The following is a 23917-nucleotide window of genomic DNA, read 5'->3' on the forward strand; positions in this document are numbered from 1 at the left end:
ATGTTCATAATGCGGCCTGCTGCACATTCATAATGCGGCCTGCTGCACATTCATAATGCGGCCTGCTGCACATTCATAATGCGGCCTGCTGCACATTCATAATGCGGCCTGCTACGTGTTTATAATGCGGCCTGCTGCACATTAATAATGCGGCCTGCTGCACATTAATAATGCGGCCTGCTGCACATTAATAATGCGGCCTGCTGCATGTTTATAATGCGGCCTTCTGCACGTTCATAATGCAGCCTGCTACGTGTTTATAATGCGGCCTGCTGCACATTCATAATGCGGCCTACTGCACATTCATAATGCGGCCTGCTGCACGTTTATAATGCGGCCTGCTACATATCCATAATGCGGCCTGCTGCATGTTTATAATGTGGCCTGCTACATGTTCATAATGCGGCCTGCTGCACGTTTATAATACGGCCTGCTGCAAATTCATAATGCGGCCTGCTGCACGTTCGTAATGCGGCCTGCTGCACATTCATAATGCGGCCTGCTGCACATTCAGAATACGGCCTGCTGCATAATCATAATGCGGCCTGCTGCATGTTTATAATGCGGCCTGCTGCACGTTCATAATGCGGCCTGCTACGTGTTTATAATGTGGCCTGCTGCACGTTCGTAATGCGGCCTGCTGCACATTCATAATGCGGCCTGCTGCATGTTTATAATGCGGCCTTCTGCACGTTCATAATGCAGCCTGCTACGTGTTTATAATGCGGCCTGCTGCACATTCATAATGCGGCCTACTGCACATTCATAATGCGGCCTGCTGCACGTTTATAATGCGGCCTGCTACATATCCATAATGCGGCCTGCTGCATGTTTATAATGTGGCCTGCTACATGTTCATAATGCGGCCTGCTGCACGTTTATAATACGGCCTGCTGCAAATTCATAATGCGGCCTGCTGCACGTTCGTAATGCGGCCTGCTGCACATTCATAATGCGGCCTGCTGCACATTCAGAATACGGCCTGCTGCATAATCATAATGCGGCCTGCTGCATGTTTATAATGCGGCCTGCTGCACGTTCATAATGCGGCCTGCTACGTGTTTATAATGTGGCCTGCTGCACGTTCGTAATGCGGCCTGCTGCACATTCATAATGCGGCCTGCTGCACATTCATAATGCGGCCTGCTGCACGTTCTAATGCGGCCTGCTGCATGTTCGTAATTCGGCCTGCTGCACATTCATAATGCAGACTGCTGCACGTTTATAATGCGGCCTGCTGCACGTTCATAATGTGGCCTGCTGCATGCTTATAATGCGGCCTGCTGCACGTTCATAATGCCGCCTGCTGCAGGTTCATAATGCCGCCTGCTGCAGGTTCATAATGCCGCCTGCTGCACATTCATAATGCGGCCTTCTGCATGTTTATAATGCGGCTTGCTGGATATTTATAATGCGGGCAGCTGCACGTTTATAATGTGGCCTGCTGCACGGTTATAATGTGGCTACATACACGTTTATAATTCGGCCTGCTGCACGTTTATAACGCGGCTACCTAGACATTTATATTGCTGCCTGCTGCAAGTTTATAATGCGGCTACATAGACATTTCTAATGCGCCTCACTACATGTTCAGAATGGGGTGCATTACATGTTTAGAACACATTATCTGGTCAGCAAGTTTACATAACAATCCTGCAAATAAAATCACAATGCTTGATTAATCTGCAATTTTTTACTGAATCTTTTGAGAATATAAAACAGACCCAAAGAAGAAGATAAAGAGTTTTTATGATTAAGTCTCAGATGTTTAATACTACCCGCTACAATCTGGCCAGTAGCCCCCAGGTCATTTCACAAATTTGTGGAGATTGAAGGTTGTATCTGCATTAATTAATCCAATCGCAAAACTACTATTTCCTGGAGGAACTGGACGGTGTACTAAAATTATACTGTACAGTATATTGCAATGTAATGCAATTATCCTTCATTATCTTCCCCTTACAGAAAAATAGGACTTTGTGTTTCATCCGTACCTGGAAATGTGTTCACTCGCTGCTTGCTTGCAAGACTTCAGCACCTCAACAACAGCTTGAAAAGGTTTGTCAGACTTGACATCAGAGTTCCCTGCGAGCACCTTCAGACGCCGGACAGAAATGAAACCTTTTTAAAGACGGGACTGATGTTGGAGAGCTCATATGTAAAGGTGCTGCTACCATGATAACCATATAACGACTGAAATGCCAACAAAAGGACAGTACCACCTGGATATTTGTGCTCAATGTGCTCAAAAGTAATAAAAAGTAAAATAACTTGTCATATCTACAGAAGTGTCTTGATACAACACTAGATTCGTTGAAGTCTACAATACTTCATAAAGTACTACTGTAGCTTTTTGTTCAACTTGTTGATGCAGATCCTGATTATAATTTACAAATAAAATAGAACAGATGGAGTCATAATCATCACAAAGATATGGACCGAATGAATCATTAATGAACAGTTCGATAGATCCAGTCCCGGATTGTGATACGTATAAAAATATAAATCCAAATTATTATTCTTTTAAAATTACAATAACCACAGTGTAGAAATGTAGGTTTGGTTTTGCTTTGAAATGTCGTGGAGTAGAAGCCTAAAGTCTCCAAAACTGAAAATACTTAACGTAAATACTTAATACTTAAATACTAAGTACTGTATGGATTCTTTAAAAAATTATTTCAGTACAGTAAGTTACTCTGGTAACCACTCACTCTGTCCAGCTTGTGGATGTGCTCCATCACCACTCCCCTCAACATCCCCTGACCGGCGTCCAAACCCAGTAGCATGTGCTCCACAAACAAGGAAAGGGTGCAGATGTGTCTCCAGCCACTTCTACAACACATGAATTCTCACGTTAAAAGCAAAAGTCCTTTTTCCTTCTTAGAGTGTGTTTGACCAGCACAGCGGTGCCCGTTGGAGCCTGCTTACCGAAGGGTCTGAAGACTCTCTTTGCAGCGTTCTCCATATTGCCTGGCTTTCTGCTGCGTTAGAAGCAGCTCCATGGAGGATCGCAGCAGGTTGACCTGCCTCAGCCAGGCCTGGCACTGCTTGTGAGTGGCTAACGGCGGGGACTGCATGTGCTCCACACACGAAACAGCTGCGTGGACGTCCAGAACCTGAGAAAAAGTGATGCAGTTCACTGTTTTGTGAACACAATCCTTTCATATATTATTATAATTTTATTATAATAATAATATTATTAAAGTCTGGGGATATTTCTCATTAAAACAAAGTTGTTGGGGCACAATTTATTTTTATATATGGTAGAAATGGTAACATTTACAGGAAGAGGCCATGTTTCACAACTGTTATTTACAATTTTGTTGATTTATTTGTGATGTTTTTTCAATCTCTCATTTTTGGTTTCTATGTTTGACTTGTGGTGAATGTCTTCCTCTTGGAGAAGCAATGATGATTCGTTATTTAGTTAATCAGAACATAGTGAGGTTCTCCTCTAAAGAGGGGTTGGTGGTGTTCCATCCAAAAGGACGGAGTTACTGTGGGTGGTTTTTGATGATTATTGAACATTGACATTGCAGGTTGGGAATAGTGTTAACTCAGATGGGATAAATGCAAATTAACTCAGTCTTTCATGCAAGGGCATACAAATACCCGTGTTGTATGCCTCTTCTGACAGCCAATTTAAACAAAGTTTTAAATAAACGGTACAATTTGACCTCTTGTGACCCAGCTCGAGCCCCCTGTTTACCATCTCTGGATAGCCCCTTGCATCTTTGGTCATGAGTAGACCCAAAACAACTTCCGGTTGAAGGGAAATGATGCGTGAGAGGTTGGCGAGGCGGCTGCTGTAGACGTGGAAGGCCGTGTGGATGAGCGGCAGACAGGTGGCTTCACGGCCTCTCCTCCTCTGGAGCTCGTCCAGGCAGCTCCCCAAGGCTTCACCCAACAGCTGAAAGGCCATTATGCTGTTATATTACTACTTTACAAAAACCTTGAGCTTCAGTTCAGTCCAGTCTCAATTCGCCTGTGGTTATTTAACTCAGCTTCACCTAGATAATAGGGCTGATTCAGAGTGTCTGTGTACTCGGTAGTACACTGGCAGGAAGTAATACTGCAGGACAGGAAGTGTCGCATTACAATGCTATGTCAGAAATGTACTACTAGCATACTATTTAGTAGTCCAACGTAGTGTTTAATATGTTGAAACCCATAGTATGCCTGAACTCGTATGTGAAAAGTACCCAGATTAATCGGGCGGAATGTCGTAGTATGCTAACATTTACTCACATACTATAGTTCACTGGACCATATTACGCACATGTTCTATGCCATTTCGGACACAGGGCAGGGACAGAGTTACTTCAACAGTGATTTATTAAAATCTTACCTTTAACTCTTCACCATTTGCCGCTTTCATGGTCATGGAGACAAAGTCCTGCAGGTACCTTTGGAAAAATTCTCCTTGCTTTCTTTCATTCACCTTATCAGCCATGTAGCGCCCAAGTGGAAGATTCCAGAAACAATCTTCAAACTGAGCAGATGTATAATCTGTAGGAAAGCATACAATCAACAAACAAACAAACAAACAAAAACTATTCCAGATGAAAAATAATTTCACTGCTGTGTGGTGAAAATATTTCACATTTCAAGGTTTGTGTCAAAACAGTGCCAGGCAGGAATAAGGAGAGTTGAATTACTGTCATGTCTGAGCATCTGCGTGTGGAGCTCGTCCAGACAGTCCTTGATGCAGCAGCTGAAGGGCAGGGCGCAGCGCATGGCGCCCCCAGCCGTCACGTGGCTCTGCACTGTGAGGACCTTGGAGCTGCGAGGGGACAAACATCACATGCTGTATAAGCTTGGGGATGAATCACAATCAGTTATCTGCTATTCTGTCTGAAGTGATTCATTTAGAACAGACTTGCAATTTTGCTCTTGCAACATAAGAGTTAATTTCCATAATTGATTTATTTAAGAAGGATTTTCACAGCACACCTGCCATAAAGAGAATGCACCCTGAATTCCAATCTACCTCAGTGGTCAACTGTCCATGACATTGATAAATGTGTTGTCTAGTTACTGTATTGTTTTAAGAAGTTTGTATTAAACCCGACACATTTCTACTTGTGTGGAAAATAAAGTTGAATTCTATTCTATTACCTAATGAAGACACCATGTTCAAACAACAGGAGCTACTCACTCGCTGTCTATCTTCATATAAGGAACCTCAAGCATCTCTTTGCAGGCAAATATCTCCAGCCACAAGTTCCTCATGTCTTGGTCGTCGTACAGCAGCAGGTCCATGTTGCTGTCCCGATCGATGACTACCACCAAGTTAGCAAGGAGCGGTGTGACCACTCTTTGGACTTTCCTCCAAAGTGTGTGTCTGTAATAGAGAAATAGTTTTAACATCATCTACAAGGAACTGGCTATGACCAACAAAGGATGAGTCTGTTGTTTCATGGATATTAAAGAAATATTTGAAAACTAAACATCCTGGCACTGGCTTCACCAGTGCTGTGCTTCAGATTGATTTTTTTAGATTTGACTTAAATGACTCAAGGTGGTGAGAGTTGTTTTATTTTAACTTGTAAAGAACAAAAACATCCAAATAAAAAAGACATTTGTTTGAGTTTTATTACCAACAAAGAGCCTTCACAAACAGCTCCTCAAGAGTTAATCAAATACAATAAGCTGACAGGAATGACATAACTTTGAATGGGACTTACGTGAATGTTCCCCCTTCTTGGAGTGAGTTGAGATTTGATGCCTCTGTGAGGAGCCACCTTTTTGGAAAGGGGGCGGTGACCTCATACTCCAACAAAAGCGAGTGCATGTGTCTCCTCAAAGCGTTCACAAATGGAACTTGGAAATTGGAACAAAAAAATAATCACATTTTCATCATGGGCACGCAGTCAGCACATTATAGTACTTTTAAGGTTTTAGATTAATTCTCAAATTTTGCAGTGGAAATTTTCAATCTGATTCCAGGCAATTTTGGGTTTTGACTTTGACTTTAACACTTGAAAGTTTTTTTTTGCTTCAAACATCATTAATTTCCCGTTTCAGACAATGCAATGTAAAGCCCTTTTCTTGACTTGTCTTAAATTGAACACCTTTTGTATGACTTTTTAATAATCTAGAGATATTCTGATTCCATTCACTCCCACCAGATCTTGCAATCACAAACCATTCAACGATTGTAGAATTGTTTGTAAGAGCATGCAATTTCGAACAGTTCCTGCAAAATTTGCTGCTTGCAAATGTATGTTGCGTGACGAATAAAGACTGTTTCTTCTTTCTCTTCTTCTTTTCTATTCAATCACCACAGTTAACATATAAAATGATGCAATCATAGCAGAGCCATTGTTTGTCCTTGCAAATGACATAACCACAGCAAAGTTACCAAAACCTCCTGCCTGGCAACTAGTTAATGCTGACTGTACTAACTGTTAACTTTTATATCTACAGTGACTTGAAGTCACTCACATTTAATACCAAGATAAGTGACAGAGATTGTGCAAAACAATCTCCCAATTGTTTACCTGGGGGGAGGGTAAATGTTTAGTACTCCTGCAATATTGTTAAGGAGCACAACAAAATGTATCAACTGACTCACTTCACCGCCAGCATTTTCTACATTCTGGCAATTTTACGCTAAACACTAAAAAAGGTCACAAATCACATTGTAAGTTTTAAGAAAAGATGAAATGAAAGACAATTCTTTCATTTTGGATCAGAATCTTCACACAGACACTCAAGATCCTGTAGGACGCAAAATTTAGATTATTACTAATATTGAAGTGCATCAGCTCTGTGGATTCCAACCTTGGACGTCGCTGCCATCTAGAACAGTTAGCAGGATCTCCACCTTCGTGGTGCTGAAGGCCCCGCTGTCTCCCTGGTCTCTGAGCATGCTCACTGCGCTCTGCACGCAACTCCTCAACAAGTCCATTGTATCAAAAACATCTGGCAAAACCTGAAAAACATCACACCGGTCAGGGGATGCGATATGGACAATTCAACAACAGCGAATTTGAAGTGGATTCCCCGTTCTTGTTGAAGAACTTTTGAAATTGACTTGTTGAAAAACTGCATTGTGCACCAGGGAGGGAGGGACCAAAATGTGGCTCGGAACTAAGACACAGTCACCTTTCCACAACATGGTTTAGAAAGAAGGGAACATCAGCAGAGTTAAGATTGTACTGTGTTTGTTTTTATCTGGGGTTTTTTTTTTGTTTCTTTTAAATCAAAATCTTAGATCTTTTGAGATGCGTTCAGAAGTCTACAGGTTCTACATTAAGCTTACCAAAGGCTCCTGCTCACATGGCTCACCCGGAGTGTCGCCCGTCTCCACGACTGGCCGACAAAGACAAGTAGAGTTTAAAACAGAGCATTCATTCATTACATTCATATTATGTTCTGGTGTGGGCGAGGAGTTACCCTGATCTTTGAACAGCTGGCTGATGCACATATTTTTCAGGTAACGCACGTCTGATGGGATCTTTTTGGATCTTCTGAGATCATCGATGTGAAATGACTTCCAAATACCTGTTAACAACAAAATAACATTTTACCACTCGACCAAACAGTGTGTATTTTCCACCTGCTATGTCGGTCTATTTAATTTTGTCATATGCATATTGAAAAACCTTGTGGTCCCTCTTAATGTGTCTGACAGACAGTCTATAGTTAGAGTTACAGTTGTAAATATTATCCCAAGTCCAGATGTTGATTTCTGATGATGTTTCATGCATTGATTATATGTTTATGAATGACACTGTGATTAAAGTGTTGTCAACTTTGATGCATTTTATGTCTTATAAACTGCACTTTGTGTATGAAAAGTAATTTACCAATAAACTGGCATTGCTCTGTTTAACAGCCCTATATGCATCTGACAGAACTCGCTGTACACAACGAAAAGTATAAAAAGATATTCATGTTTCTGGAGAATGGTAAATAAATTGAGTTAGGAACAGTTTCCGTGAATATGAATTCAGGTTTCAGTCAAACAATTCATTATCTCCAACAATCGTCATTCCCATGGGGTTCAGATAAATGAATCACTTACCGCCTTGAAATCCCACGTAGGAAGTTCCTCCCTTGATTCGGGGGATGTTGATGACAAAGTAGACAAATATCCTTGTGTTGGCGCTACTGCTGTATTTGTTTATCTCATTGGCACATGAATACCTGAGGAATTGAATGCAGTTGGCAGGGTGAAAGGAATAACGTGATATAATGTAATGAGTATGCAAGGGTATCAGTAATAGTAATAGCAGCCAGGTCGATAACTAGAAAGCAGTCAATAAGGTGCAGATATGACAGTGCAAATTGTGTTTGAGAAACACAAGCTTCCCTTCTGCCAATAACTCCAAAGTGTGCTTGAAGGCAAGATCACACATGGACAGGAGAAAAAAGAAACTAAAATGCAATAATTTCTTCCTTTTGACATGTGGACCCTGTTAACAAGAGTTGGTTATTATGGGCCACATTCATATTCCTCAGCAGTTATAATGGTTTCAGTTTAAACTTGGTGTTGCTGGCACTGTTGGTTCAAGGCAAAAGTTGACAAGAAATGAGACGTTTAAAGATAAGGCCAGCATAATATGTCTTTTTGATTATCAACACGGTTTATACTTCCTCTGATTTCAAACTCCACCCGGCCTCTATGTCAGTATTTCCAACCTTTTGTCTGCCACGGCACATTTTTTTTCTAAAGAAATAATCCCACAGCCCACCACTATCCTGTTAATTGACTTGATCTTAGCAAACAAATATTTTAAATGACTCTGGAATCGAGAGGCACTCCGGCAAGAGTGGACGAGGGAGGGAATATTCGACTCACAAACTGAAAAGAATTACCGAAGACTAAATTAAAGACCAAGGCATTTGGCACAATTCATATTTAATATAATTAACTCCTCAAGAACCGAATCTCAAAAGAGAGTCAAACCTTAGACCACTACGTATAGTGAAACTTGTTCTGATCAACACAAAGCTGCTGTTCTGCTGGCATGGGTGGATTAGATGAATTAGTGCAGTCTTGCAATTTAGATTTTGCAACGGAAAAGCTAATTTATATATATATTTTTTTTCAAGTGGAACTTAAAACATTTTCACAGTGGTGAGCTGTCACTCAACGAGTGTGCTGCGGAACAGAAGACTGCTCCATGTTGGTCATTTTGCACAGGGTGACTAATGTTACCAAGTTGTATGCCTTTGTAGGTGCATGACTTTGCAAACTGTAAGCATGTCTGAGGGCTTAGGTAATTCCATTCTGTTCTAGATCCTAACTGTTTACAGTCAGAGGGGAGGAGAAGAGAAAAGAGAAAAACACTTTTCTTTGGGCTGAGCTGTCTGGACTGGCTAGCCATTCATTTCCCCCGCTCCATCTCATCATCACAGTCACTAGAGTCCAGGAGCAGAAGAGAAATGGGCAATCCATCCACCTGGACTTGGTTGTCAGCTGTCTGGATTCTGGTTAATCCTTAACCAGCAGGAGTTGAAAGTAAATGGGGTGCCAAGGTGCATTTAGGGTTAGTTTTATGGGTAACATTTTGTGAGAACTACAATGCTTGTGTTTTCCATTGTAAATAGGTGTTATTGAAATAGGAGAAGACTTATTTGTGAGCTGCATTTAATGATTTTAACCTTCAACTGAACCACCTAACTTCAGAAAAAAAGTCAGAAAATCACTGGGCAAGTAACCATCACTTACTTGGCAGAAGACAAAATGTTCCTGCTGTGGGAAGTGTTGTCATATTCTGTTTGGATGATGAGCAGTTTGTCCTCATTTTTCGAATCAAGACATTCCCTGGTTTTGAAACATGAGCATAATGTTACCGCATCTGTGTACCAATTTATTTTTTTCAATTTCAAGAATACTTTGTGGGATCATAAAGAGCCAATCCCGTTCTTTGTACATTATGTGTGTGGCCTAAATATATGTATATTGTATATTATTTGTGGGCGAAACGGAGAGTGACTCCAGCTACCTCGTCTCTGTAGCACAAGCTCTGAATGAAAAACACATGATGTAACATAATTTCCTATACATAATATGAATGCTGTAAATTCATTTGTCAGATTTTGTGGGGAATTGCATAGAACTGTATTGCTAATTCAAGATTCAAGATTCAAGAGGTTTATTCATCACATAATGTAAGTCATATCTAGCCCATGCATCAAAAACATGAAAACTGATAATTATGTTCATCTTGGGAAATCATGTGGTGCCTTCGGTGTACTGCACGTTACCGTTTCCCCTCATCATAAACAACCAAATGACAAAAATACAATTTACACACCTGATTTTCTTGATGAAAGAAAACTCTGTGTCAAATTGATGCAGTGACAGAAGTTGGATGTCACTGAGATCCATGACATCCTGGAAGTGTTGAGTGTCTGATACAGTCAATAGCCTTGAAAATGTTGTCACCTTAAAAAAATAGCATGGTTAAATATGTTTTTTTAAATCACAGATTTTCAAAATGTTTCATAGGAATCCTGAAAAGATTACCTCTGTGAAATGAAGGCTTTCGTGACCTTGCTGTTGTCTGTGTGCAACCATGAAGTCAGCCAAAGAACTGTGTATCCCCTCTCTAAAGTACTCTTCAACCAATCTTTCTCTTTCCTCATGAAGCACTCTAGAGTTGTCCAGGCGAACAACAGAGTCTGGAGTCGCACAGCCTAGCAGTGTGTGCTTAGCCAGGTCCAGAACACTCTGATCATTTGCGTTATCATCCATCCATCCTGTTACTTGCAGGACTACAGAGGCACATGTGTCTGAGTGGTAGCCGACAAAGACATCGCTTGGCACAAATTGTGTTGAGGAGACAAAATCCTTCACCCATTCCTTTAGCTGATCAACAGTGTTCCTCTGCTTGGGTGTGAGGACAGTATTTATGTCAAGGTAATGTTTCTCCAGCCTGTTGATCAGTGGAATGGGAAACTGCTTGTACACCACCTCTTTTTCTTCAATGACAATCAGCCTGAAGTTTGGGTGAACTCTGCACTTCACACGATGGGTTCCCAATCCAAGATCTACATACTTTTGACCACCAAGAGTCACATAGTATTGGTTGAGAGCATCATAAAGACTTTCATAGAGGTTCTGGAGGTTCAGAAGAACAGCTGTCTGTCCGGTCTCCATGCAGAGCTTGACACGGTTGATATTTCTGCAGATCTGTGTGTACTCTTGGTCCTTGGGAAAACTTGACCCAAAGATGATTTCTGGGTGGGTTTGGTCAAATGAGACATCTTTGAGATTCTTTAACATCTGTTGAAGAATCTGGAGAGCTGCGTAGTTCTTTGTGAGAATTAGGAGGTACCGGCTTTCCTCCGTTTGGTAGCATGGAGTGATGCATTGCTTTACCAAGTCCACAGTATTGATGCTGTGTTTTGTAAAAGAATCTTGAAGCTCTTCTTTGAATATGTTACTCACATAATCGTCATCTTTTCCACTAAAGTTTCTGAGAACAGCTTCAGTGATTTGATCTGCAGTAGGGAACTTTTTCGAAGCTTTGGTGATGGAAAATACCATCTTTACAAGGCTGTAAAAATCCCGCAAACCAAAGTAGCCTTTGCCTCTTTCACTTATTTTTATGTATGCCTTGGCAAAGGGCACAAAGAGGCACGTGATTGTTGCAAGACTCTTTTTGTCAGATGAGCATATCCCCTTTGCACTTTTGATGAGCTCGGTGCTGTCCGGATCTCCACGGGACACAAACATTCCACGATTCATTTTGGCAGGGTCCAATGCCCAATTTGAAATGCCAATAAATCCGACCCTTTTATGAGGTAGTGGCTCGTCGTCAATGCAGCCTTCTTCCAGCAATGGATGCAGGGTTTTTAATGGCATTTTTGGGGAATCCTCCGCCAAGCCAATTTCATCAAGAACAACAACTGATATGTATTCATCAAGGTTTTTGCTCTCTTGAAAGCGAGCACTCTGTTTGAATGTGTTGATGATTCCTTCAGGAGTTGAGTGGGGGCTGCACTGGAAAGACACAAGATGAATCTGCTTCAGCTTCTTGAAGATGTCAGAGGAAGATGCCAAACCCTGCATTGCATCTGCCACCAGTGTCTTGGATAGTGATTTTGAACTCCCTGGTTTCCCAACAATAAACAAAGGAATTCTAAGTTCAATGCAGATCACCATCATGAAGACATTCTCCTTCAATGCTTCATTTTTTGCGATTGTCTCACCCATTGGTACACCACTGAGGAGGAGATCCTGCATCAGTTGAACTTCCTGTGTCAGTCTTGTTGAGGTGAACGGACCAGAAAGCACTTGGCTCAGAATTTCCTGATATTGACTTTTTGTCTCCAAGCAGGATTGATAGCACACCCCTGTGGCCATCAATAGTGACCAAAGGACTCTGTCAGAGGCAGGTGAAAAGGACTGTGCATTACTCTCCTTTTGATTCTGGTTTTGCTGGTCGAGGAAATCATCCAAATACTTTTTAAACTCAGCATGGCGTTTGTGGAACCACAGAAACACTTGCATGCAGCGTTCAACATCCCTGAGACTGACAAAGCTGCATTCATCGTTTCTCGACCTCATGAATTTTTGCGATTTAAACAACACCACAATTATCTTCTTGATGTAACTTTTGTCAATGCAGTTGGTATCCATCTGTCTTCTCACTATTTGCTCAATGTACATTTGCTCTGTCTGGTCACTGAGCTGCCCAAAGTCCCAAACAAGAGGCATCATGCTGGGAGGCAATACCTGAACCCGATACACCAGCTGGCGGAGAGGGATGGATCCAAGCCTTTCTTCAGTGTCTTCTGCCCGAACTCTGTATCCCAATCCAGAGGCCTCCAGCCTCTCAATCATCTTGTCTGTGTGTTTTCTGTATGGGTTACAAGCAGCAATAATCTGCAGTCCTATTTGAGAGTCCAATTGCTCTCCCTGAATGGTCTTGTCACACATAACCTCCTTGATGCTGCTAATGGCTTCGGTTGTATTTGCCTCATCAAAGAAAAGAACAGAGTCAAAGCCGTGTTTCTCTTTGTTGTTCTTGGCAAGTGTCTTTGCCTCCCGCACTTTGGCGTAAATCATTTCTGACGTAGTACCTCCGTGTACCTTGACCAGTTTCATATTTTCTGTCGATGCTCCACGCTTTCTGAAGTCACACAAGTACTTGATGAGCTTAGTCTTTCCACATCCCGTTTCACCCATAATGATAACTGGAATGCCACACCTGAATCTCATATGGATGGCCATCATTTTCAGTACATTATCAGTGGTGAGCTCATATGTTTCATCAGGATCTTTTGAACACTCGACGCCAAGCACTTTTCTCAAATAATCAATCTTGTCAGCTCTCGAGAGATTATCAAAGTCCACGTCAAAAGGGACCCCCTGGAGTCTTAATCCATTGTAGAGCTTTCGAGTCATTATATTTTTCTTGATTACTTGTTTTGTTAAAGGGTTAATGGCATCAACCCCACTGGCATTGATCTGCAGATGAAATCCGATGAATGTCATGGATGTGCGGTCACTATTGAAGAATATGTATGGATGTGGTTCGAATTCCCACCTCTTCCTGATGATGAAAGCGGCCAAGTCTCTTTCATTGTGTCTGGTGGGGTCTTGGGTTCCTGGGCTCTGATCGGTTATGCAGAGTGATGGGGTGGCAAAGTCTTTGGACATCAATATCATACACTTAACTACAAAGCTTTTGAACCCATGCAGGGTATCATCAATGAAGTCAAATTTGCAGAAGTCTGAGTTCTCACAGTCTTTCAGCTGACAATTGAGAAACCAGGTAAAGTTTCTCAGCTCTGCCCAAGATGGATCAATTACTCCGCAGTAGAAAAAGAGGATTTGTAAGCACTCTTCATGAGTTCCCTCAACCTCATAAGTTCCCTCAACGTTTAGAAAAGTGAACTTGTCAAGGTTTTCATTTTTCTGAAAACGGGATAGGTACTGGAATGGTCTCTGATAGGACTGGCTCCTAAAACACTCATCATCCATGAGGGGCTCATCACTCTCCAGGTCAGGGATGTTTCTTCGGTTAATTTCAAATTCCATTACCTTCTTTGGTGGATGACAAAACACCTTCGGAAATACTTCAAAGAATGCAAAGTTTTCCTTTTGACCCTGAGAATAAACGAAGAGAGGAAATTCCAAAATTCAGTGGCATGCAAAATAAAAAAAGCGTTTACTTGTATTATAGAAAATATACATATTAAATAAATCATGTCAGAACCAGCTGCGATGATTTCAATCCCCTTTTACTTAGTGGCTCTCTTTTATTCTTGATCTATTATCAGGCAGGAAGGATGCATATAACGAACTGTATATATTGCAGTAAATGTAAACAGGGGATGACAAGAAGCAAAACAAAGATGGTGAGGCCCAATTTAGCTTCACTGTTAACACACATATTGTTAGATTCAATATTAACTCCAACCCAGTATAAACCATTTATCTTAATTATGTTACAATTGAGTCAATGTAAATACTTAAAGGAAAAATTGAAGGTATTTCTTAACCCATAACGTATTTTTCGATGGTTGGCTTTTCTCTCAATTGAAAAGATCCTGACACCAATCACTCAGGTAGACTACCCATGACCGAAAAACAAGATTTAGGTAAAAAATACCAGTGTTATCCTTCAACTTTGTACATTTCACTATGACAGCTGTCATTGCCTAATGGTTTGTATAAGGTGCGAAAAAGTTATATCTAGGAATGTGGCCAAAAATGTAATGGTTAGGTATGAAATCAGCCATGTATAATGTTCGATATGGTCAAGTTTAGGTATGAGATTACAGATGGTCATGGCTAGGTATAATATTAGAGTTGGTGTAGATCTGAGTTTGGTGTGGTTGAGGTCAGGGAAAGTATACAGAAGACTGTATACCAACGTGGAATGCAACCAAATGCCAAAGATTTACAGAGCCCCCAATGTGCAAGCAAGCTAATACTTAAGTAACATTGACTCAACTCAGTTGATAGTCTGCTGACACAGAATTAAGTATTAACATCGGACATTCCAAGTAAAGTGTTCTTGACTTACAGATGGAGAGTTGTGGGTGGGCTGCTCATATGTGGTTTCTAGCAACTCAATGATATACAAGTGTTTTCGGCTGCACTGCCACATCAGTCCATCAGAATCACTTAGGCACCGTAGAAACAACAGCTTGAATAGAAATTCATCCAAGCCTCTCTGCACCTGCACAACAGCATTTGAGTATTTATACATTCAGGACTAGGACTTTGGTAGTATCGTATTAATTGTGGATATAGCTCTCTAAAAGCTATTCTAAATAGGACAGAGATTGCTTACAGATGATGTGACATCAAAATGAAACACTTTGTGATCTCTGTCTCTCGGCGTGTCGAACAAAGACAGGAGAACCTTGTGGTCATCAATTTCATGGTCTGTGAGTCGAATGCACTTCTTGAATGCTGTTCCCGACTTGACCGTTCTCTCCAGCTTTTCATACAACCTCTGCACATACAGGGACTTGCCTAAAATAGTTAGTAGAAAGATTTCAGATGTTGTGCAATGCTTTTGTGGAATTAAACATGATGATTATATGTGAACTTGTGTGAAGGAGTTATATATGTGGACAGGTAAACAAGAATATAATGGAAAATGACTTGCTAACATGCTACAATGCTTATCCTGGTGTTTCCTTTATTCCATTAGCTAATTAAAGCATCCAGTTCCCTATGTAATACAACAATCCTCTCATTTGTTTCCTTTAAAAAAATACTCCTTAAAAATACTCTGAGCTGGTGGATGTCAAAACAAAGACTTACCAACTCCTGCTCGCTGAGAAGAAACAATCCCAACAGACTGGCCCCTTTTGAACAAGGAGGCAGCGCTTTCTTCATCTGAAGGAAAAGAGTTATGTCTAGACAGATACTTCTGGATCCTCTCCAGAGGCTCATGTGGCACAAAATTTCTTCTGAACTGACTGAAGGCAGTGGGGATGTAAGTGCTCTCCCTCTCGGAGCTGCAGTAAATCACCAGCTTGTAATCATGTTTCCACAGAGAGCCAAGCTTCTGAAAACACTTCTCCATTGCATAGCTCACATCATAGCTGAGCTGATCTGCCCAAAGTATGGCGTAGGTCTTCCGGCCAGGATAACCAGGTGTGAGACATCTCCTTAGGATAAGCTCCACTTGCTCGTAAGGAGTGGTAGGTTTGCAAAGGAGAACCTCATCATAGGTGGGCAATTGCTCATAATCATTTGTCATGTACAAGCAGATACTTGAAGCCAGTATTTCATCATGTGGGCAGATGACCAGATTAGGCTGACCTGAGAAGAGGCCTTTTGGGAGTGCTCTTCTGACTGAATCATCTCTTGTCTCTGAGAGCATTGGCTCCCCATATTCATCTTCTTCCTGGCCCTCTGTGACGGCCAGCATTTGTAATACACCCCCAAGAGTCCTTACATCCATTGTGTCATGGAGGACAACTCCCATATTCTCCATGTAGGCTTTCCATACTGCTTCCACCTTTCTCAAAGTACCACAAGTATCCTCACTGTCGTCCTGATGCTTGAAAGCAGTTTGGTATTGGACATCTTCAATGGTCTCATTGCTTTGGTCACACTGTTTGTGAAACCTTGCCCATGCATTCCACACATCGGACACGGAACAGCTGGGTTTTATGAAAGACAGCATCATCAAAGCTTTGTCCTCTATTTGAGCATTCATATTGGTCCGAGTCAAAGCATTACACAAGTACACTATTTGTTCTGCAGTGAAGTAGTTCAGGTAGTAGTGTTCACATCTTTGTCTGTCCATAAAGTTTTGCCAGTCGCCCAAAAACAACTCCATCATCTTGCAGAGTGCTGGAAGCTGATCCGCTGTTTTGCCACTCACTGTGAACTGAGGACTCTCCTTACAAATGTTGAATTCCATGATAATACCAGGGTCCCTCTGGGTATTACAACAAATCTCAGCTCTCCAATATCTAAATAAGGGGTTTCCTGCCGCACAAATGTCTACGAATACTCTGGCAAGTCTTTGGACACTGTCAAAAACCTGGAGATAAAGAGGATGAATGGAGATTTCAGGTAAGCATTTTCATCAAAAAACATATAAACACAACATTCCTCCTAGTATTCAAGTTTGGTTTATATTTTGACTTTGGGTCATTTACCTGCATCACTGTCTAAGGAAAGACTATGCTAACACACAATGAGAGGCTATATCAATTGTTAATATTCATAATAAATAAATATATATATATATATACACACGTAAAAAATATTATATATATATATATATATATATATATATATATATACACACACACCAATCAGCCACAACATTAAAACTGGACAGGTGAAATGAATAACATTGCCCATCTTGTTCCAATGGCACTTGTCAAGGGGTGGGCAGGATTAGGCAGCAAATGAACAGTCAGTTCTTGAAGTTGATGTGTGGAAGCAGGACACATGGGAAAGCATAAGGATCTGAGCAACTTTGACAAGGGCCAAATTGTGATGGCTAGACAACTTTGTCAGAGCATCTCCAAAACAGCAGGTCTTGTGGGCTGTTTCCGGTATGGAGTGGTTAGTACCTACAAAAAGTGGTCCCAGGAAGCACAACCGGTGAACTGCCGACATGGGCAGGGTACAGCTCTCTCATGGTTTCAATCATATCTATCAAACAGAACTCAGTTTGTCAACATCAACGGCTCCTCCTCCTCCCATGCCTCAGTCAACCATGGCGTCCCTCAAGGCTCCGTGCTTGGTTACATTACATTGCATTTCGCAGACGCTTTTATCCAAAGCGACTTACAATTATTCAAACACTGACGGACGCAGCCATCAGGAGCAATTAGGGGTTAAGTGTCTTGCTCAAGGACACTACAGCATGCTAGCAGGAGGAGCCTGGGATTGAACCAGCAACCTTTAGATTACTAGACGACCAGCTCTGCTCCCCCTCGACCAGATCATTCGTCACCATGGTCTCAACTTCCACTGCTATGCTGATGATACACAGCTTTATCGCAGCACCTCACCATCCATTCAGTTCCCCCCACAGTCTCTGGTCAACTGCCTCCATGCCATAAAAACCTGGATGACAACAAACCTACTCCAACTCAACAGCAAAAACTCAGAGCTCATGGTTGTAGCCCCAAAGCCGCTGCTCTGGAAGGTTGGAGAGCTCCTCCTCCTCGTCAACGGCTGTTCGATCAAAACATCTCCTGAGGTCCGCAACCTGGGCGTTATCCTGGACTCTACCCTCTCCTTTCAGTCTCACATCAGATCTATCACCAAGTCCGCTTTCTATCACTTCAAAAACATCTCCCGTCTCCGTCCCTCACTCTCAGACTCCGTGGCAGAAACCCTCAACCATGCTTTTATCACCTCCTGGTTGGACTTCTTTAACGGAGTATTGTCCACACACTCCATCCCGGAACTTGCGGTCCTCAGACATGGGTCTGCTGTCCATCCCCGTACCAGATTACGAACTTTCGGAGACAGAGCTTTCAGCGTGGCAGCCCCCACCCTCTGGAACTCTCTCCCTCCCATAATCCGTAACGTCCCGACCCTGGACACTTTCAAAAACAACCCTTAAGACCCACCTTTTCACCATGGCCTTTCCCCATTAGTTAGTTAGTTTAACTATTCATTTGTTTTTGTTTTGTTCCACTTTCCCTTAATCCCGCCCCCTTGCCACTCTCCTGTACAGCGACCTTGGGTTTTTTGAAAGGTGCTATATAAATGTAAGTTATTATTATTATTATGGGTGCCCAAGGCACATTGGTGCGCATGGGGAGCAAAGAATAGCCTGTCTGGTCCGATCCCACAGAAGAGCTACTGTAGCACAAATTGCTGAAAAAGCTAATGCTGCTATGATAGAAAGGTGTCAGAACACACAGTGCATCACAGCTTGCTGTGTATGGGGCTGCATAGCCGCAGACCGGTCAGAGTGCCCATGCTGACCCCTGTCCACTGCCGAAAGCGCCTACAATGGGCATGTGAGCGTCAGAACTGGACCATGGAGCAATGGAAGAAGGTGGCCTGATCTGATGATCACGTTTTCTTCGACATCATGTGGAGGCCATGGTGCGGGTCCGATTCAATCAAACATCTGTGGAATGTGCTGGAACAACAAGCCCAATCCATGGGGGCCCCACCTCACAACTTACAGGACCTAAAGGATCTGCAGCTAACTTCTTGGTGTCAGATACCAACAGGACTCCTTCAGAGGCCTTGTTGAGTCCATGCCTCCACGGATCAGAGCTGTTTTGGCAGCACAAAGGGGAGCTGCACAATTCTTGTGGTTATAAATGGTCGTTTTAATGTTGTGCCTGATTGGTGATCTCAAATCAGCCCTGATGTAAAGAATAGATAATACAGGTCAACCAAACAAATCTTGTAACAATAAATCTTGTGAAAATGTGAAAGATATCTGTCTACAACACCAGACCTCGGCAAAGTGGTCCACTTCATTCAGGTGCTGCTGACCCCTCCTGGACATCAACATCAGTTTGTTCTGAAGCTCTCTCAGCTCTTCTAAGTTGTAGGTGCGTATTGAGCTTTCTGTGTGTCCTTCCTGAATTTGCAGCATCAAGGAATTCTCTAAAATAAACTATTGGAGAAAACATGAAAATGGTATGAATTGTATTATCATTTATTTGGAGAACACAGATTATCTGACCATCGTTGTTTAAACTAGTACATGCCTGTTCAAAATGTAAGACTTTCTGAGAAATGTTAATAGCACAGTTGAACAAAATGTCAATGATTCATCCTGTGTTCCACAATGGAAGATAAAACTGTGGGTTAAAGTTGTACACCTGGGAAAGACACTCTTTGTGACTCAGTCCCAGACCCCTGAAGCCCCGCTCCCCGTTGGCTCGCTGTTTGCTGTTTATTCAAAGTATATTAATATTACATGTGTTGAATGTCCAAATTGCACCAAATTAGACACTGCATGTCCTTGGGTCCCCAGCAACACACACGCCAAGTGTGAAGTAGATCGGATGAACGGTTTTCGAGATAATCAAAGGACAAACAGACAGACAGCCCGACAGAGAGTGCTTCCTTTATAGTTAGATTATACTGTATAGTGAGATGTGGCTGGCAAAAATGATCATATAGCATAATTTTTGCCAACTTTCAACTAGAAGAATGGATAATTTAAAATGTTAACGTTGAACCTGCCTTGTTCTGGGTTCCTGCCTTGACAATGTAGATTCCCTTCTGGTTGATGGAGGTTGCCAAGGACAGAGAGGAGCGCTCAACAGATCCATGACTCTCCTTCACTGTCTTCCACCACTCCAGGTGACGTGCAGTGTCCCGCTGAAACAATGACACAAACACAAGGGGGCTGAATTAGTTGAGTTTGTTAAATAATTATAAGGATCAACCTGATTTCCAATACACAGTATGAACTGGTTCTGATCTTTCTAAAAGGAAGCCAGCAACAGGTGAGACTTCTGACCTGAAGAAACTTATATGATTTTGTTTGCTAAGCTGTATCTTTTCTATTTAAATATGTACAATAAATCAAGTGAGAAATTTATTCAACAGTGCATATTTCTCTTTGCTCAATTTTTGGCTTTAATCGATGCGCCGGAGAAGCAGACTTGAATGAACATTTTCTTAACCCAGTCCATGCTTCTTTCCAGTCCAGTTTAGACATGAACAAGATAATAAGTCGAAATAGCGAACTGTGGCAATCCTGTTTCCCTTTTAAATAATGAATCACAAACCATGAGTAAATGGGTGAGGTGTGAAATATTTTCTAGAATGGAATCTAACCAGCTTCTTTGGTAAGTTCTTGTCATTTTCTAAGGCTTTCCACAAGTTGGTCAGCGCCTCCTTGAAGGCTTGCAGGTCTGACTTTGGTTCCAGTCCGTAGAGAACTGAGGAGTATCCCAGGATGCTGTCGTGGAAAAAAGCCACACGATCAACATCCTGGGCGTTTTCCCCGGCAGAGATGGAGGCCAGGTCCACAAACACCTTGAGCTCGTTGATATCTGCAATGACAGCATTACGGTTTGAGCAATACAACTTTGTGAAGATGTTCCCTTCCTCTCAAAAGAACAGCCAATATTTACCTTTAAGGGCCTCTTTAACCCACTGCACAAACTCTTTGCTCAGACCGAGTTTCCTGAGACATGTTCTGCCGTCATCTGTTATGCCCCCAAGAATATCTTCAGTCGCCAACAAACGAGCATTAATCTCATGCAGTTTCTTTTTCTTTAAGCCAGGCTCATTCTAAAAGAAAAGGTTAAGATTACAGTCAGTATAAAATAGATTAGATAAGTCAGTATTAGACATATTTCATTCAAATATCTTCAATGTCGAGAGTGAGACATTTATATACAAGATGTTTTTCAATAGATGTAGATGATAGAGTTAAAACAAAGTGACTTTCCTCTATGTTGTATGCCAAGCCTGCTGACAGCACAGACTATAAAATAAAAATCTGTTAATTTGTAAAAACAATTGGCTAGGTGTGACAGAAACAGCCCTTGTAAAGGTTTCACTACGCACCATCTCCCGGAATGGCTCCAGTGCCGGGAAATCAGTGTTGGGACAGACGGTCTGACTCATTTCCAGGATCAGCTTGGCAGATTCCAACGCACGATGGAGATCTCGGTACTTTCCAAGCTGCCGGATCCTCTCGGTGATCCACTTCCTTCCATCTCTGGTGTCCATCTTGCACATGATGTCCAGCTCTTTCCTCATCTCACTATCGCTTTCTCTGTAGTCTTCAAAGATGTCGTCCACCTCCTCCAGGGATAGTGTTGCATTTTTCAGACCAGTGTAGATTCTTAGGTACTTGTCATAGCAGCTCTGGAATATCTGGCTGTGGATCTGGTCCAATGTGTAAATCTCTTCATGCTCGTGGGGCCCCTCGCCATCCTCTTCCTCACTTGTTCCTCTTGACAGCTCCTCCACTCGATTGCTCCACCACACTTTGAAAATGGAGCTCTCCTTTATCTTTTGTAGTTGAGAGGCCATTTGACGTGTGTTTTCATCAAGGTCAAAATATTTAACCAACCCTGTGGTCTGTTCACCAGATGCCCCCCGCACTTCTTCTATTAACTCATCCAGGGTCATTGTCTCGATGTTTTGAGCCAATTTGTTATCCAGGCCATTGAAGTCAACTGTAGGTTAAAGTTAGATATCAATACAGAATTTGCTTTGAAAACAGGCTGTTGCTGAAGAAATACAATTCTAAGCAGCTTAAGTCATCTGCAGGTTTAAGTAAAATGTATTATGGTACTGCACATACTGTACCACGACAGGCTGATCGTGGATCGGATTTGGCTTTTGAACCTCTTGCTGTTGAACTATGCCCCGTTACAATTTTTCTTTTGGACTGAGCATGAAAAGTCATGATACAAATACAACAGCCAATAGTCGATCAGATTTTAAATTTCTCATACTGACTCATGGTGTTTCTGAGACAAAACAAAGTAAAAGGTGCTGTTCTGATTATGTACCAGGTCCACTGACCTTTGACATGTTTGGGAACCTCCTGGCAGACTTGCAGAAGGCCTTTGACCAGCTCCCTCTCTGTCTGAATAGCTTTAACTTGTGCTTTTCTCAGCTCCAGGAGGCATGTCATTTCCTCGTTATCGTTACAGCGGCCATCTTCACATAGTCCGTCTGGGACAGGAAAATTAACACAACAGTAGACAATTACCCATAATTTAACTCTAGCTGGGAAAACATCAGACTCAGTAACACCGCAATGTATTGTATTCCAGCCATACTAAGCTTTGTGAATATAATAATACATTTTTCAGCATTGGAATGGAAGTAACAAATCTAAATGATCAATTTATGTTACAGTTCAGATACAGATTATTACTGATATGACAGAAGCTAGAACTAAATGTCAATGTAAAACGATGTATAAATAAACGGATATAAAACCAGCTGCAGCTGTAGATAAAAAAAATCCTCACCTATCTTTGCCAATTTTGCAAACTGTTGGCAGCAATCCGCGTTATGCAGGATTTTGTTCAGAGTTTTCATTTGGATATTGCCGTTGAAGAACTTTTCCGACGTGGATCTAAATGCTGAAATCGCTGATTCCATTCTCAACAAGGCATCCGGTGTCAACGGGTCAATCTTTTTTCCTGCAACTGGAAAACAAGCAGAGTTTGAAAATAGCCTGAAAAATAATCTGCTGTGTTTCATGCAACTGTTTCAGTTCTACAGTGGTTGTGTTTACTTTAAATATATAAAGAAATTTGATCTTTTGGCTCCTGCAGCAGTTAAATTACACTATGAGATAACTTTTCTTAAGTACGAAGATCGTTGCATTTGAACCCTGTGTTTAAAGTCATATGTTGTCCATATCTAGACAATTTATACTAGAGGACCAGTGTTATCAGTTTCCACAGTGAACAACCTGAATATTGAAAAGTCTGTGTACCTTTCTCTAATGCTAACAGGTGAAATGAATTGTCCAAATAAACTGGCATTCCACTTGTATGTGCACAGTGGGTGTTCATGTATTTAGTAATATGTAGATAAGCACCTTCCGCCTGAAAGACTGTTGTGGCCAGGGGCCAGTTTAAAAGATGCTCCATCACCAAATCCTCGCTTGCTATGAAATGTCCAGCTTCATCAGTGGGCCAGGACTTCACGACAATCACAGATATCAGCTTCCTAAACTTTCTGACATCATGTTTCTCCAACAGATGGTTGATCTCTTTTCGAGATTTATCCTAAACAGGGAAAATTAAACATGAATCATGAACCACCAGGATGCAGGAGGGAAGGTCCTAGTCGAGAGCTAAAGAAGAGGAAGAAACACTTTATTAATCCCTGTGGGAAAATGAGCCCGCTGAGTTTTCACCCATCCTGAGCATCCAGAAGCAGTGGGTTGCCACATAGTGGTGCCAGGGACCAATTCCAGCTCTTTCCAGCTCTTTCTCCATCATTCATATAGAATGTGGTTGATTAACATTTTGCATTCCCCCTAAATAAATCATGACA

At 41.8% G+C, this 23917-nt stretch overlaps 1 protein-coding gene across 1 annotated transcript in view; it reads right to left on the reverse strand.

Annotated features, from left to right (window-relative positions):
• LOC307247967 (E3 ubiquitin-protein ligase rnf213-alpha-like) overlaps window positions 1-23917 on the reverse strand; it is a gene marked incomplete at its 5' end in the record, with an annotated part of 70626 nt that overhangs the window by 22663 nt on the left and 24046 nt on the right. Inside the window, 24 exons of the mRNA XM_080024142.1 lie at window positions 1995-2095; window positions 2712-2832; window positions 2929-3116; window positions 3710-3910; window positions 4349-4509; window positions 4659-4783; window positions 5159-5344; window positions 5688-5823; window positions 6787-6937; window positions 7268-7317; window positions 7402-7509; window positions 8033-8154; window positions 9683-9778; window positions 10272-10402; window positions 10484-14074; window positions 14997-15152; window positions 15267-15451; window positions 15746-16979; window positions 19380-19505; window positions 20117-20254; window positions 20717-20934; window positions 21016-21175; window positions 21455-22071; window positions 22424-22576. Coding sequence (XP_079880268.1) covers window positions 1995-2095; window positions 2712-2832; window positions 2929-3116; window positions 3710-3910; window positions 4349-4509; window positions 4659-4783; window positions 5159-5344; window positions 5688-5823; window positions 6787-6937; window positions 7268-7317; window positions 7402-7509; window positions 8033-8154; window positions 9683-9778; window positions 10272-10402; window positions 10484-14074; window positions 14997-15152; window positions 15267-15451; window positions 15746-16979; window positions 19380-19505; window positions 20117-20254; window positions 20717-20934; window positions 21016-21175; window positions 21455-22071; window positions 22424-22576 — 8455 coding nt within the window. The remainder of the gene's footprint in view (window positions 1-1994; window positions 2096-2711; window positions 2833-2928; window positions 3117-3709; window positions 3911-4348; window positions 4510-4658; window positions 4784-5158; window positions 5345-5687; window positions 5824-6786; window positions 6938-7267; window positions 7318-7401; window positions 7510-8032; window positions 8155-9682; window positions 9779-10271; window positions 10403-10483; window positions 14075-14996; window positions 15153-15266; window positions 15452-15745; window positions 16980-19379; window positions 19506-20116; window positions 20255-20716; window positions 20935-21015; window positions 21176-21454; window positions 22072-22423; window positions 22577-23917) is intronic.

Source organism: Zeus faber (genome assembly GCF_960531495.2).
Source record: "Zeus faber genome assembly, chromosome: 1".
Classification (NCBI taxonomy): Eukaryota; Metazoa; Chordata; class Actinopteri; order Zeiformes; family Zeidae; genus Zeus; species Zeus faber.